The sequence below is a fragment of the Canis lupus genome, chromosome 18 (assembly GCF_003254725.2).
Source record: "Canis lupus dingo isolate Sandy chromosome 18, ASM325472v2, whole genome shotgun sequence".
NCBI classification, from domain to species: Eukaryota; Metazoa; Chordata; class Mammalia; order Carnivora; family Canidae; genus Canis; species Canis lupus.
In genome coordinates this window covers 48414457-48430050 of record NC_064260.1, presented here as the reverse complement: position 1 = coordinate 48430050, position 15594 = coordinate 48414457, and the positions used below count along the sequence as shown (strand labels likewise).

Here is a 15594-nt window from a genome sequence, read left to right as displayed (position 1 = left end):
CGCGCCTGCCGCCGCGGAATTCGCCCTCTCGGGGCCGGAGATCCGCCCCGGCCGGCCGCGGTCTCCCCCGGGGGCGGGGGGGAGGCGAGGAGAGCGGGAAGGTGGTTTAAGTTCCTTTTGGGCTTTCTTTCCTACCAACGCGGTGCCTTCCCTGTTGGGCCGCTGGCCCCTTTGTCTCCAAATAGTCCCCGGGAAATAAACGCAGAGCGCTCTAAACGAGCCCAGAAGGCGCAGTGCCCGCCTCGTGCTGCGTCTTTTTTTTTTTTTTTTTTAAGGCAGTGCAAAATTAAAACTGCAACAATAAAGTTTTTAAGAAGTTGCTTTCCTCTTTGGAAAAAAAAAAATTAAAAACGCGTCCTCGGCTGTCCTAGAAGCAGCCGCCCTCAAGGGCCCGGGGCCGGCGGCCCCCTCTGCAGCTCGGAGGACGCGAATCTGGGCTCCCCGGGGTGGGGGCTGGGCAGCCGGCGCTCCCCGCCAGGCCCCGAATTCCTGCGCCTCCCCCGCGGGTTCCTGGACGGCTGTGCACGCTCGCCGGCCGGGCTTGCACTTTTGCGCTCGTCCCTGAGCGGGGAACTCAACGAAGTTCCTCGTCGAGATCTGCCCGGCCCGCCTAGTAACAGCGCCGCGCCCCCATTGGCTCATGCTAATTCCAGTTTCCTCCGTCCTGCTCGCGGGTTAGGGGGAAGCTCCCTCCCGGACCCGGAGCCCGTCTTGCAGGAGTGGGCGAGCCTCTTGATGACCCGCTGCCCCTCGGCGTCGCCGGCCGCCTCGGGCCGGGCCGGGGCGCCCGCGGGGCTCGGACCCCCGCCCCCCGGGGCAGCGGCCGCCCGGCTATAGCGCGCAGCCCCATAAATCATCGGGGCAGCCGCCCGGTCGGGATTTTATGAATGAAAAAGCAGCCGGGCCGCCCTCGTGCGCGGGCTGCTGCGGCGGCGGCTGCTGCGAGGCACCCGCGTGCCCGCGGCCGGCGCGAGCGTGGGTGCCCCGGGCGGGCCCCGGCGGTGGGCGCTCCCTGCCCCCTGCTCCCTGCGCGGGCCACCCACCGCTTCCGAGGCGCGAGCCGGGGGTAATTACCCTCCCGGACCCGGAATCTCCGTGACCCTAATTCCCGGCGGGGGAGGGGAGCGGGAAGCAGCGGCCTCGGGAGGGGGGTCTGGTCCGGCTGCGAGCGCCCTTGCGCAGGGGAGGGGGCTTTTCATCCGTTTCCTTTGAGCCTTTACTGTTCGGGGATGCGGCGGCTGGATGACACTAAACTACATTCAGAGGGAAGTCCATGAACAGTTTTCTTCATTGGGGGCAGGTAGTGTAAAAACTCACCCAGAAAAAGTTGAAATTGAGCAAAATGTCCTAATTAAAAAAAAAAAAAAAGCACTAAAAGAGACCTTATCTTAACAAAAATTTTGAAAAACCCACATTTTCTCTATTATTTTATATGGCTCTTAAGTTAGCGATAACATTGGATCCCCTCTCGGGTAGACACTAATATATGTAGATTTTGTTTAAAACCAGATCAATACACCCATTTCTTTAACTTAACAATTGTTCTGATTTTTGCCAGTCCCCCCCCCCCCCGCCGTGGTCCCCCCCCCTCCCCAGGCGCGAATGCAAACCTGAGCTCATTGTAAAGGTGCGATGGTGTCCACACCCCCAACAAAACCAATTAAAAAGCTTCCGGTGGTCTTGTCACAGGCAAGGGAAGCGACTGATATTTCCAGCGATTTAATTAATTTATTTTTTTTAATTAAAAAATAAAGCAGGACAGAGACCACTGTGAATGAAGCATTCCATTCAGGGCGTTTTTCTGTTCTGAAATTGCCGGGATGGGGGGGGGGCGGGGGGGGGCACTGGGGATCCCTGAAAGGATGGACTGGCCAAGGTAGGAAGACAACCCGCAGATCCCCCAGGCGAGGAGGACAGGATGAAGGAAATGCTGGCCACCATCTTGGGCTGCCGCTGGAATTTTCGGACATTTATTTTATTTATTTTATTTTCTGGGCGAGCGCATGCTAGGCTGAAATCCCTTTAAGACTTGGGGATACCCCCGCGGGCATTTGCAACGACCCCCCCTGGCGCGGGAGCGCAGCCTCCAGCAGGGTCGCGGGCTCCGCTCCGCGTCCCCGAGCGCTAAGTGGTTCCTGAAATTTACACGTGTTAATGAAAATGAAAGATGTGGACGCGGAGGTCCCCTGGCCGCCCGGCCGCCCGTGGGTGCCCTCGTGGCGCTTTCGGGAACGCGCCCATTCTCCCGGCTCGGATCTAGGGTGTCGCCGGGCCCTGGGGTCCCTCCCCCCTCCATGCGCTCTCTCCCCGCTGCGTGTAGCCTGCCCGCCCCCACCCCGCCCCCGCGGTCCCCCCTGCAGAGCCACCTCCACCCCCCCCCCAAATCCGGGGGGACCCACTCGGAGAGGGCAGACCCCCCTGCACCCCCTCTTCCCCGGCGGGGAGAAAGGCGGCCTCGAGCGATTTGCATTTCTATGAAAACCAGGCTTCGGGGGCGACTCAGCCGCGGGGCAGGCGCGGCGCCTCCGGGATGGCTTTTGGGCTCTGCCCCTCTCCGCTCCCCGGCGCTCGGAGCCCGCGCCCCCTCCCCCTGCGCCCGCCCCCCCCCCCCCCCCCGCCCGCTCCCATTCTCTGCCCCGCTTTGATCTCTGCTTAACAACAGTAACGTCACAGGGACTACAGGGGAGTTTTGTTGGAAGTTGCAAAGTCCTGCAGCCTCCAGAGGGCTGTCGGCGCAGTAGCAGCGAGCAGCAGCGTCCGCGCGCTCCGGCGAGGGGCAGACGAGCTCGAGGGAGCGCGGACCGAGCCGGGACCCAGCGCCGTCCGCAGGCCGCCAGGACAGCCCCCGCCATGGCACACCAGCTCCTGTGCTGCGAGGTGGAGACCATCCGCCGGGCGTACCCCGATGCCAACCTGCTCAACGACCGGGTGCTGCGGGCCATGCTTAAGGCGGAGGAGACTTGCGCGCCGTCCGTGTCCTACTTCAAGTGTGTGCAGAAGGAGATCCTGCCGTCCATGCGGAAGATCGTGGCCACCTGGATGCTAGAGGTGCGGGCTCTCGCCGGACGCTCCTGCCACTTGTTGCCCGAACCCACGGTTCTTTGCCTTCCCTCCCGCCCCAACTCTGAAGTGTGCCAGGGTGTTGCTAGGAACCGCATTTTCAAAATACATAGATATCGTGGGTATTTTTTGAACGAGGAGGGGGTGGGGGTGGGGTCGGTTGAAATTCCCTCTCCCGGCGGGGATGGTGGGGGTGGGGGTGGGGGTGGGGGGGCGGCCGGGGAGGGGACCCTTCGCGGGACGCCGGCTCGCCAGGGGCACCCCAGGTGGCTGGAGGGTGCGGGCCGGCGGCCCCCGCCTGCGCCCGAGCCCGGCGGCGCCTCCTCTCCGGCCGCACGGCCGCGGGCCGCCGGCTCCAGGGGGAGGGGGCATCGATTCGATTTTTAAATTAATATCCATGGACACGTATGCAAGGGCCGCTCGTGCCAGTATTATGCGCCATCTTTGTTCTTTTATTGCAAAGCAAAAGTGTTTATTAATAATTGGGGGTAGGGTGGGGGCGGGGAGCGGCCGGCGAGGCGCTGGGGCCGCCGCGAGGGGCCGCGCGGCCGCCGGGAGCGGGAGGGAGGGGCGCGGGGCCGGAGCGCGCGCGGCCGGGGGGGACCCCGCGAGGGGAGAGGGGCCCCTTTGTTCCAGCTGCGAGTCCCGGGGCGCCCCGCACGGCCAGCCTGGGCCGGAGAGTACGCCGAGCTGCAAGGTCGCGTGGCCCCCGGGACCCTGGGGGTTGACCCTGGTCCGCAGGGGTCTCGGCGTGGGGGACGCGTCTGCGGAGAGCTGGCGGCCCGGGGCGCACCCGCAGCCCCTCGGCGGGCGCCCGGGACACCCGCAGATATTTTAAAATAATTTTTGAAAGTGCGGCGTGGTGCCCTTGCGAGAGGGAAGCGGCGCCCGCGCCCAGCGGGGGGGGGGGGGCCCGAGTTTGAATTCCTGGGGCTCTCCCCGGAGCCTGCAACGAGCTCACGACCCCTGGCCTGGGTAGAGGGCCGCCCGAGGGTCATTTTCAGGGGTTTTTTATGCGCCCAGTTATTTTTTTAATATTTTTAAATATTTTTTGAAAAGATGACGTCTGGGGAAATGCGGCGCGGCGGCCTGGGACGCCACCTTTGTGTCTCGCAGGCGCTGTGAGCGCGGCGCCCGGCCCCGCGGCCCGCCCCGCAGCCCCGCGCCCCGCGCCCCGCGCCCCGGGCTGGCGAGCCCCGGCCTGCAGCCCCCGCGCCCCCACGCGGGCCGGGGTCCCCGGCGCACGCCGCCCGCCCTGCCCACTGCCGCCCCCGCCGTGCCAGCCGCCCGGGGACTTTCCCTTTCAGTTTCGGGGTGGGTGGGCATCGGGGGCACGCGGGGGAGGGGGCCGCCCCCCACGCGAGCCCGGCTGGGGGGCGCGGGGTCCCCGGCGGCGGCGGTCACGGCCCCCGTGCCCCGGCAGGTCTGCGAGGAGCAGAAGTGCGAGGAGGAGGTCTTCCCGCTGGCCATGAACTACCTGGACCGCTTCCTGTCGCTGGAGCCCGTGAAAAAGAGCCGCCTGCAGCTGCTGGGGGCCACCTGCATGTTCGTGGCCTCGAAGATGAAGGAGACCATCCCGCTGACGGCCGAGAAGCTGTGCATCTACACTGACAACTCCATCCGGCCCGACGAACTGCTGGTAACCGGGGACCCCTGCCGCCCACCGACCCACGCACGCCCCTGGAGCCCGGGGGTGGGGGAGGTGCGGGGGTGCCCGCGGGCCGCCGACGCGCCCTGCACCCCAGGGCCGGCGCCCGCACCGGTGGAGCCCTCCCGAGCAGCGGGCCGGACCCCGCCGCCCCCCACCCCCAGCGCCCCGCCACCCGGGGCCGGCGGCCGCTCCGACTCCCACCCCGTGAGCGCCCTGGCGCGGCCAAAAAGTGGGCGGCGCGCGCCCCCTAGCGACGGCGGCGCGGGCGGCACGCGCTCTTGCAAGGGCTTGCGTTCCAGGTGCGGATCTCGACCGCTGGCCAGCTGGCCTCCTCGATGGCGCCCACCCTCTCCTCTTGGGGTGGCATGCCGTCCTCCACTTCCCGGCCCTCCAGCATGCCCCGTCCCTTCGCTCGCGGGCCCTTATGCATGGAGCGGACGGCAGGCGACGGGAGCTGCCCCTGCACCTCTCCTGACGCCGGTACACCCCACTTTCACAGCAAATGGAGTTGCTCCTGGTGAACAAACTGAAGTGGAACCTGGCAGCCATGACCCCACACGACTTCATCGAGCACTTCCTCTCCAAGATGCCAGTGGCAGAGGAGAACAAACAGATCATCCGCAAGCACGCGCAGACCTTCGTAGCGCTCTGTGCCACAGGTAGGGCGGCTGGGTCCTGCAGCAGCCCCCGCCAGCCCCTGCCTCCCTGGGTGCCCCTTGCCCCTGGTAGAGGAGCATCTTGCCCCTCGCCTCGGTTTCCTCATCTGAGGAGGTGGTCCCCAGGCCCCTCCTGCTCTCTGAGGTGCTCCTCTTTCCTTGGACTGTGTGCTGAGGTTAGGTGCAGGGTTGGGGGGCAGTCCCTTCCTGGGTCAGGCGATTGAGGCCGCCCAGGACCACCACACAGTGCCCTGGGGATGGGGATGGGTGGTCTGCCAGGGTGTGGCCACTCCGAGCTGAAAGGGGTTTACCTTGGCTGCCCAGCCTGCCTCCCTACTCCTGTCCTCCCCCCTCCATCCCCAGTCCTTCCCCGTGTCCTCAAGGGGCCCCCTTCTGGCCTCTCCCGGGCTGGGCCACCTGCCAGGGGCGCCTACAGGGGTGGGGAGCGGCGGCCCGCAGTGCCTGCACCACGTGCTCTGGGCTGCCAGCAGCAGCCCTTGTGCGGGGGCGGCCAGCAGAGGAGCTTGGCTGCCTGAGGCCCCGCCAGGGGTGCCTCAGGCCGGCAGAGCTCAACTGAGCCCTGGGAGGGGCTTCAGAGAGGCCCCAGGCTCGGGCTGCTGTGGTTGGCAGCGGGGGTCCAGCCCTCCCTGCCCCTGGCTGGGCTCTGGATGGTCCCTGGGGGCCTCTCCCTGGCACTGCCCCGGCCCCAGCCCCTGGGCAGCCGGCGTTTGAGAACTCCGCACAGACCATGCATACGTACACTCCGTGTTGCCTCTCACTTCCCCCGGCCCTGGCCCTGACACCCTGTGACCTCTTTCTTTCTCCTTCTGATCACATGGGCTGGGCCCAGGAGATCTGGAGAACCCTGCCTGGGGACCTATGCCCCCATCCCAGCTAGCTCTGCAGTGGGCCACCCTCGCCCCTGATCAGGCCTCAGCTGTCACACGTGTTTGGGGCTCACTGTGGGTGACCAAAGGGCCACACGGCATCCAAGGGGCCAGTTGGCATCTGTCACTCCCCAGTAGCAGCAGAGCCCTTAGTCCGGCATCTCCCAGCACCCTCCTGATATCTGGGTCAAGCGAGAGTGGGAAGGTTCTGTTGGCCTCCCCATCCTCCACCTCCTGTTCAAGGTGTGAACCCCCCTCCACGGAGCCCTTCCCAGTGAGAAGAGTAGGGGTACACGGTCATCGGCCTGGATGGATCTGAAGGGTGGCATCTCTGGCCCTGGGGCAGGGGCCGGGAGCCTCCCACTGGCCATCCCCTCAGCCTCCAGGGGCCAGCCCCGCAAGCAGGCAGGGGAGGCATTCTCTGGCTGGGGCGCCTCGGAAGAGAGAGGCCTCTGGAGACTTCCAGGCAGCCTTTTATGGAGCTGAAAGTGGTTCAGAGAAACTGCAGAGTTTCCTGGAGATAATGCAAGGAATAGTTCTTGCACACCCATCCCCCCCAGGATGGCTGGGGCAGCCTGGAGCTCCCCCTCTCCCAGAACCCCAGGGAAGTGGGGTGTGTAGCCTGCATGCAGTGCTGGCAGTTGAGGGAGGCCAGCCTGGTGCAGAGGCTATAAACGGGCTTTGGTGCTGGCTCCCCAGCCGCCGTGGGTCAGTGTTCATGAGCACACCCAGCCTGTCTAACGCTGCGCCCAGCAAGCACCTCCAGCCTGCTGGGGGAAGGTGAAGGGATGGCCGGTGGTCACCCAGCGCCTCACATGCATTAACTCCAGGGTGGGGCCCCGAGGGGGACAATCAGGCCAGAGGAGGAGAGGGCCACCTGCCTATCCAGGTCCCCCAGAAATATTCTCCAGGCCCAGATCCTCACCTGCACGGTTCAAAATGCAGCTGTGCCCTCCATCACAAGGGGACCTCTCTCTGAATGATTGCAGCTCAAAAACAGAAACTGAGTTGGAAGCATGAGCAAAAGGCCCAAAAGATATTTTTGTCCTCCACAGAGCAAGGGTCCTGCTTAATGGTACCATTGTGGGAGGACGGACTCTGTTCTTCCTGCTCTGTGTGCTTGCAAACTGGGGCTCCTACATATCTGCACACGTACACACGTCCCCCATACCAGAGTTCAGTTTTGTTCTTCTGTTAACGTGTGCATACATGTGTACACCAGAGCTTTGTAGGGTGCTGCAGTGGGTTAGGTAAGCAAGCTACTGGTGCTTGGGAAGCTGACAGTTGAGTCTAGTGAGGGGGTCTTAGCAAGGGTCGCAATGCCACCCAGCTCCAGTGGTTGCTCTGGCAGTGGCCGCAGGCTCTCTGCACTTGACAGAGTGGAAGCAAGTGTCAGCTTTGGGGGTGCAATTGCATTGCTCCTTATCTACACCCTATAATCGTGCACATGCGTACACACATGTGCACACCCACACTCCTTATCTAAGCCCATAAACCCTGCACCACACGTGCACACACTCTTCATGGGGAGCTGGCCCCACATCCCCCCTCCCTCTCAGACGGCCGTCTCAAGGTCCAGCCAAATTGTTCGGATGGCAGCAGCCTCTGCCTGCAGCCCCAATGTGCCTCAATGAAGCGCTTTTCATTCGTGGCTCCCGGTTCACAGACTGGGTGGGGACTGCTCCCATTTAAAGAGGGGGTAAGAGGTGTTATGCTGTGTTAGGGATTTCTTTTCCAAGTGGCCACAGGCCCCTGGCAGCGGGTTCTGTTGCCCCTCCAGGGTGGCTCCCTTTCTCTGGAGGCCCCTGCTCAGTGGGCCCTGCTGTCTGCTCCTGGGATGGAGCCTTGGGGGGAAGCACGGAGATGCATCCCTAGGCCCACAACACTCCACTCCCTCTGCTCAGTGCCCCCAGCTCAGCTCACTCAGCCCAGTTCTGGTGCTCTGTGTGCACAAGATGAGGCCAAGGGGCTCATGGCACATGGGCCCCCTTCCCAAGATGTGGAGGTCAGTGGCCTCTCCCACCAAGAATGCCTCACTGGGCACCACAGGATGACAGCCCACAGGCACTGCATGGCCACTTCTACATCCTTCCTGCTTTCCCACCTTTTTATGACCAGTGTGGGAGGTGCTGGGCTCAGCCTAGGAGGAAAGGCAGGGATTCCCACCATCCATCACTGAGCTGAGCCTCGGGGCAGAGGGGACCGTGTGCTGGCTGATTGGCAGGTGAAGTAGTGAGGTGATGCTACACCTGCTGTGTCCCAGGAGGAAAAGAGGGTGGGAAGAAGCATCTGATGCCCCCACGAGGAGCAGTGCCCATGCCACCCCCCCCCCCCACACACACACACACACACTCTTCGAGGGCGGGGAGACCCATGTGGCCCAGCACACTTACCCTTGTAGGTCGTTATAAATTTTTTGCAAATACACGACATGTTCCCAAGGCTCGAGTACAGCAATGTCCCCTCCCCAGAGGCCTCTGCAGTTTGTTTTTGCCCATGGCTATTTCCTTAGTTGGCTTTTTTTGTTGTTTTCAAGTGAACATCTCCAGCCTGTGTTGGGTGGATCCCATGCCTGGTTTCTGCTCTCCGGCACTGGGAGGTGCAGGGAGCCAGAGCCCCTCTGACCAGCCCTCAGAATCCACAGCCCAGGCTGGCCACGGGCTGGGACGCACCCTGATGCAGAGCCAGTGCTCAGCCTGCTGGGATCATGGGGTCCCGTGGAGGGTGCCCCGCTCATGGCTCTCTTCCTCTCTCCATTTCTGCTGCAGATGTGAAGTTCATTTCCAACCCACCCTCCATGGTGGCAGCTGGCAGTGTGGTGGCCGCCGTGCAAGGTCTACACCTGGGAAGTTCCAACAGCTTCCTGTCCTACCACCGCCTCACTCGGTTCCTCTCCAAAGTGATTAAGTGTGATGCGGTAAGTGATCGAGTACATGCTGCTCCCATGCTAGCTTGGCAGGGCCTGCCCAGCACCAGGTACTAGAAACTTTTAGCACCTAGGGCTCCAAACCAGTTCACTGATGACATGCAATGACTTGTGCCAAGACCCCCAGAGGTGATGGGGGCATGGGGGACCGTGTTGGGGGACAGGACTGGTGCCCGGGTTCAGAGGCATGGGACCTGGTGCCAGGCTGACAGGGTGCCAGCCTCACCCCACTCTCCTGGGGCTCCTTTGGAAGGAGAAGCACCTCCCAGAACTGCGGGCAGGCCAGGGGGGTCCTCCGGCTTCTGGTGCACCTCCCCCCCAGCCTGGGGCTCCCAGAGCAGGCAGGAGCCATAAAGCCCTCCCGGTGAGCTGTCCAGGAAGAGGGGCCACAAGGCAGGCCCGTCAATGATCCGTGCCCTAATGGCATGTGGAGTTGGGGCCCAGTTGAGCTTTGTCTGGGCCACAATGCGGATGGCTCATAAATGGGAGCTTGAAAAGGCTTCTGTGAGGTCTCCAGACGCAACAATGGCCCGTGGAGACAACCCCGTGTTTTACGGCCCCTTTGAGTGGCTGCTGCCCTTGGAGCCCAGAGCCGGAGCCGATTGTGTCTTCCTTCTTAAAAATGCCATTGTTTTATTCCCAATTCCTTTCTTGTCTTAGAGAAAGAATGGAAGTCACAGTTACAGGGGTTTGTGGCCTTTACCAGATTAGACCCGCGAGGTTGGTGGGTCACCCTCGGCCCCGCTGGTGTGCCGAGTGGGAGCGAGTGACCGCCCTGACCCCGGTACAGGTCTGCCTTGGGCTCTGTCTGCCTTCTGGTGGTCCGCCCTCCAGTGCCCTGGAGGCCCTGTGGGCCCTAGTGGCTGCTGCCTCACCACACCGTTCCGGAAACGCCAGGCTGTGAGCAGCAGCCAGTGCGACCCCCGCCAGGCACTGCTGGCTGCCTGGAGGGGGTGGCATTCTTGCATCTCTCCCTCCCCTCTCAGTCTCGTGCTTACTGAGCGCCTAAAGGAATGGGGTGTTCTGGCTGCTGGGGACCCTCAGCAAGGGAGACACAGCACAGAGAGAGTTGTGGGAAATCACTACACGATCCCTTATGTGGAGAGAGATTGTAGAAGTGAGATTGGAACCAAGATTGCAGCTGATGGATGGGGGAGAAATTGGTTGAGGCTGGAATTCATTATTCTGGTCACCTGGGGACAAATGCAGCAGAGCCCAGATGCAGAAAACCCTGGGCCGCAGAGCCCTGTTCTCAGGCTGCCCATCCCCAGAGCTGGCCCCCGGGGTCTCCAGCTGGCTCTTCCTGGGCTGACACTGGGGATCTCAGTGGCTGCAGGGAGGAAGTTAGGGCCACACAAAGGGAGTCCCTTCCTGCACCCCTCTGCCCTCCCCTCCACCACGTGGCCTCCCAAGTCACCAGGTGCAAGTAAACCCGTTGCCCCTGCGAGCTGCCTGCCAAGAGCCACTGTGGGTGGGTGGGTGCCGTCGGGCCTCAGGGGTGGGACTGGGGGACTGTGCTGGGTGCTTGGATCAGAGCCTGGGGAAGCTATCAGGAGTCCTGGGTCCCACGCCAGGCCTTCTGGGCCTCTGTTTCCTCATCTGTAAAACTGGCTGTTTGCACCCACTCTGCCATCCTCACTTGCCGTGACAAATACCCAAGAGGTGGGGTAAGAAAGCCCTCCGTGTAAAAACATAGAGCTCTGTGAACAGGGCAGGTCCTCAGGGGTCCACTCAGAAGCGTTGCTGGCCTCGATCCACTTCTTTTGGGCAGTGAACACCCACCCCATTTCTAGCCCCACCTGGTTGGAAGCTCAGCGGCACCTTCCCCTCGGTGCGCCCGTGGTTCACCTGTCCTATGGGAAAGGCACAGGTCTGTTTTCCAGGCCTGACTGGCAGGTCTACCTGGTTCTAGAATAGAAGCCCCAGTGTGGCATCCCAGGGGTTGGGACAGGCAGCCTGACACCTGCACCTCTGAGCTCCTGGGAGATTTGCCCCCATGAAACCAGGAGAGGCCCCTGGACTTATAAGATTCCTCTAGGGGTGTTGAGACCTCAGGGGGGCTGCTAGCAGAAGAGATCTGGCAGGAGGGGGGCGGGGGGCAGCGCTGGGTACAGGCCAAGCGGCGAGGATGGAGGGGGATAAAGGGTCTGGGTCCCCCCAGGCCACCCAACGTTCATCCTCAGTCATGCACGGACTAACGCTTTTGATGGCCATTCATCACAGAAGGCTGGGTTCACTGCGAGGGCTGACACCGCAGAGGTTAAGTCCGAAAAGCAGGGCTCGGGGGGCCTTCTCTGACCTGGATCAAATGGCACTGAATCCGCTGAGGGCAGCAGCAGGGCTGGTGGGAACAGCGAGCCGGGCTCAGAGCCTGGTAGAGGAATCCAGCGGGGGGCTAGGGCCCTGGGGCGGCTCAGGCCAGGCCAGGGAGGCACCCGGCCCGTGGCTGAGGGCCTCTGTGTGCACAGAAGACGGCCAGCAGCCCCCTTTGGTCCAAGTAGGTGTGTATGCTCCTCAGGCAGGGACAGTAGGTGGCCAAGCGGGGAGCCCACGCTGGTCAGCCCTGGGGTTTGGGCCGTGGCTCCACGTTGGCCTTCACCAGATCTGGGGGAGGGCAGTGCTGTAGATGAGCCTCACTTTCACAAAAATAGTCCAAGTCCTGGCGTTTGGGAGAGGGCCCTCCCTGCAGGCCTCAGCCTGAGGACCCCTTTCTCCTGTCTGGCCAGGACTGTCTCCGGGCGTGCCAGGAGCAGATCGAAGCCCTGCTGGAGTCCAGCCTGCGCCAGGCCCAGCAGCAGAGCCTGGACCCCAAGGCGGCGGAGGAGGAGGAGGAGGAGGAGGAGGCCGACCTGGCCTGCACGCCCACCGATGTGCGAGACGTGAACATTTGAGGGTGCGCGCGACGCGGGAGGGGCCGGCCCCGGGTGCTCCCCGGACAGGACCGCTCCTCGCCAGGACCGGTCACGACCAGAAGGGAAAGTTTCCTTCTCCTTTACTGTTGGTTTTTTTTTTTCCTTTGCTCTTTCTCCCTTCCGTCTCTGACTTAAGCAAAAGAAAAAAAAAAGTACCCGAAAAAAAGATCTTTAAAAAAAAAAAAAAAAAGGAGAGAAAAAAATAGTATTTGCATAACCCTGAGCTGGGGGGTGGGGGGAGGTTTGCTACAAAAATAGAGGATCTTATACCCCATAATCAACTAGATTTTCTTTTATATGGATGTGTTTGTGTCTCTGTGTCGTAAAGGATAGGCATTAACAGGAAGAATGAGTCTGCAGGGGAGGATTAGATTTGATTCTTTACGTGTTTAAAACAAAACCATACAAAAAAGCATAAAAACATCTTAAAAACTAGAAAAAAAAAAAGCCAACCAACCATTTTTGAAGTAGAAGAGGATTTTAGGTAGCCAACGTGCTCTTGTGCTTTAAGGCGGCTCTAGGTATCCTGCATCTCGCTTGCTCGTGCATGTAGTCACTTTATAAGTCATTTGCGCGTGTTTATTTTATTCTGTAGGTAGGCGTGTCACCTCTTCACCTGTCCGTGGCTGATGTAACCTCGGTTAGCGTAGCGTAGAGCTCAGCGTGGTTGCCTGCTGACCCTCGCTCGGCCGCCCCAGAACTGGTGGCCAGGGCCCCGGCCAGCGCAGCGGTCACAGAAAACCGGCTCCGCCTCCTGGCCTGCGCTGCCCGAAACAGAACCCGCCATAGCGACATAATATATTCTATTTTTATAATCTTCCTATTTTTGTAGTTGCCTGTTGATGAGATGCTGGTTTTTCACCCCCACAGACCTGCAGCCTGCTCACATCCAGGTGAAATCCACAGCTCCTTTTTTTTTTTTTTTTTTTTTTCCTTCTCAATATTCTAGAACCATTCCATTTCAAAGCACTTTCAATCCAGCGGTTATAGGGAATCTCTCTTGTTTATGTTGTGTGTGGAGCGGGGTGGGGGTGGGGGGACAATTTCTTAATGGAATGGTTTGGGAATATTCACGTCCTTGTGTGCAGACAGGATTGCGAGGCAAGTGCACGTCACTATGGAGTTAGTGAGAGGGGATGTTCTTGAAGATGAGCTTCCGGTCAAGAAGTGCATTCTTACATTGCCAGGATGATGCGTTCCTTTCTCTGTAGAGCAGTGGAAGTTCGGGAGTCCTTGGTGCCAACTGGTGTTTGGAAGTAGGGGCCTTTAAAGGCTTACCTAGAGAACGCGTAGTGTAAGGGTTAGGAAGGTTTTTAAACACTAAAATATATAATTTATAGTTAAGGCTAAAAAGAATATTTATTGCAGAGGATGTTCGTAAGGCCAGTATGATTTATAAAGTAATGCAATTTCCCCTTGATTTACACCCACACACACACACACACACACACACATACACATACACTTTTCTGCCTTTGACGTTGCAGGTTTCATACAGTTTATAAAAGTTCGGTCCTTTTTCGTAGGAGAGAGAAAAAGATCCTGAGGAAAAACACGGCATGGATTCGGGCTGATTCAGCCTGTCTGGCATTGCCCCAAGCGGGAACCCCACCTGAGAGGCCTCAGAGTTCCACAGAAAATTAGGGTACTCGAAACAAGTTCAGCCCCGACATATTCTTGTCCCCTTTTGAAAAAAAGTTTAGCGACGAATAGACAATTTGCACATCTTGGCTATGTACCTTTTTGTAATGACTACGTAGGATGAGTCGAAGGCAGGGAGAGCACAGGGCTGGTGCTTGGTGAGGGTGCGGGGGGCGTGCAGAGGGCCGACGGCGGGACCACGCGGCAGGCGGGCTGCGGCTCGGTTTCCTGATTCGCTGCTACCGATGACTTCCCAGCACAGTTTGGAAACAGATTCACATCGCTTTTCTGTATCTCTTTCACATTGTTTTGCTGCTATTGGAAGATCAGTTGTTTTGTTTTGTTTTGTTTTGTTTTACAATGTCATATACTGCCATGTTCTAGTTTTAATTTTCTCATAGAAAAATGTATTAAGGGCGCCTTTTTTTTTTGTAGATTTTTTTTTTTATGTGATCAATTTTGACTTAATGTGATTACTGCTCTATTCCAAAAAGGTTCCTGTTTCACGATACCTCATGCTTCTCTTAGCCATGTGTAGACCAGGCGGTCAGGCTCCATCTGACCCGCAGGCCCCCTGCTTCGGCAGACATGAGGACGGGATCCCGGAAACGGGCCTGGCGGGGTGGGCTCCAGGCCGCGATTGTGCGCCCAGCCCGGCGTCCCCGGGGCCGCGACCGCTTCCTTCTCCCTGCGCTTGTAACGCTGGGCTGTCCACCTGACCCGGGACGTGCTACCATCATAGTTTTTTACAGCCGTATTGTTCTTTACGTGTAGCTATGAAAGTTGCATTATTATATTATTATTATTGTAACAAGTGTGTTGTCACGTGCCACCGTGGTGCTGTGCTGCAGGACCCAGAAACTCGGGATGATCAGAATAGCTTCTGGACTTGGTTAAAGTTCCGGGTGTTGCATCTGTTATTATGTACCAGCGTTGTTTGTTCTCTTCATTACAGCGTCATGCTAATTTAAAAAAAAGACTCCAGATCTCAGCGAAGCCAGCTAACAGTGCTGTGTGCCCGAGTCGCCTAGCACGCTGCCGAACCAAAAGGATTTGCACCGCTGGCAGCCCCTGCCCCAGCAGGGTCAGCCTGGGTGCTCCCGGGCCATTGGCAGGCCCGGGCCCCGCCCCACCCCGCCCCGCCCCTGCAGGAACACTGCTTCCGCTTACCTCAACCGTTCTGGCTGCGGCATCTCTGTGTCTGAACCAAACGGGGTCCTTGAGGGACGGTCTGTCCTCATGGGGGGTGAACGTTGTGTGTGCTCAAAGGCCAAAGGCCGGTGGCAGGTCTGGGGAGCACAGCGGAGTCTGTCCTGTGACCAGCAAGTCTGTGAGGGTCTCTGGTGGGGGGGCACTTTTGGTCTGTGTGTGTTTTGGTGGCACACTGTGGCACAGACATGTAACCGGCACGTTTCCAGCAGAAAAAAAGACAAACGTGAAAAGCCTAGAAATAAAATTGGTAAAACCCCAGTGCGGTGCCTGTTTGTTTCCTGGGGTGGGCAGGGAGCCAGGGGCACGGGGCCCAAGGCCAAGGAACAGGGTCCGACCGCCCGTGCCTGGGCACTGCCGACGCTCAGGGCCACGTCCTCTATCGTGGGGCGCTGTCCTGTGCCCTGTAGGGTGTTGAGCTGCATCCCTGGCCTCTACCCGCTAGATGACAGGACTGCCTCTGGTTGTCACAGCCCAAAATGACTCCTGATGTTGCTAGAGGTCCCTGATGGTCCAGCGGGAGTATGCAATGCTCTGGGCTGGGAGAAAATTGGTAGGGGGCAGGCATGGGTGGGAGGGGCCGCTTGGACCCCCCAGGCGGGTGAGGAAACTCTGGAAAGAGGTGGGGAAACCTCTGCAGGCGCTCCTGCCA

At 60.2% G+C, this 15594-nt stretch overlaps 1 protein-coding gene across 1 annotated transcript; it reads left to right on the top strand.

Annotated features, from left to right (window-relative positions):
- The first annotated feature begins 2672 nt into the window (after positions 1 to 2672).
- On the top strand, positions 2673 to 15203 carry CCND1 (cyclin D1). Its single transcript, XM_025451759.3, has 5 exons — positions 2673 to 3048; positions 4484 to 4699; positions 5211 to 5370; positions 9023 to 9171; positions 11907 to 15203. Exons 1-5 carry the CDS (start codon positions 2851 to 2853, stop codon positions 12069 to 12071), a joined length of 888 nt encoding a protein of 295 aa, XP_025307544.1. The 5' UTR covers positions 2673 to 2850; the 3' UTR covers positions 12072 to 15203.
- The last annotated feature ends 391 nt before the right edge of the window (positions 15204 to 15594 follow it).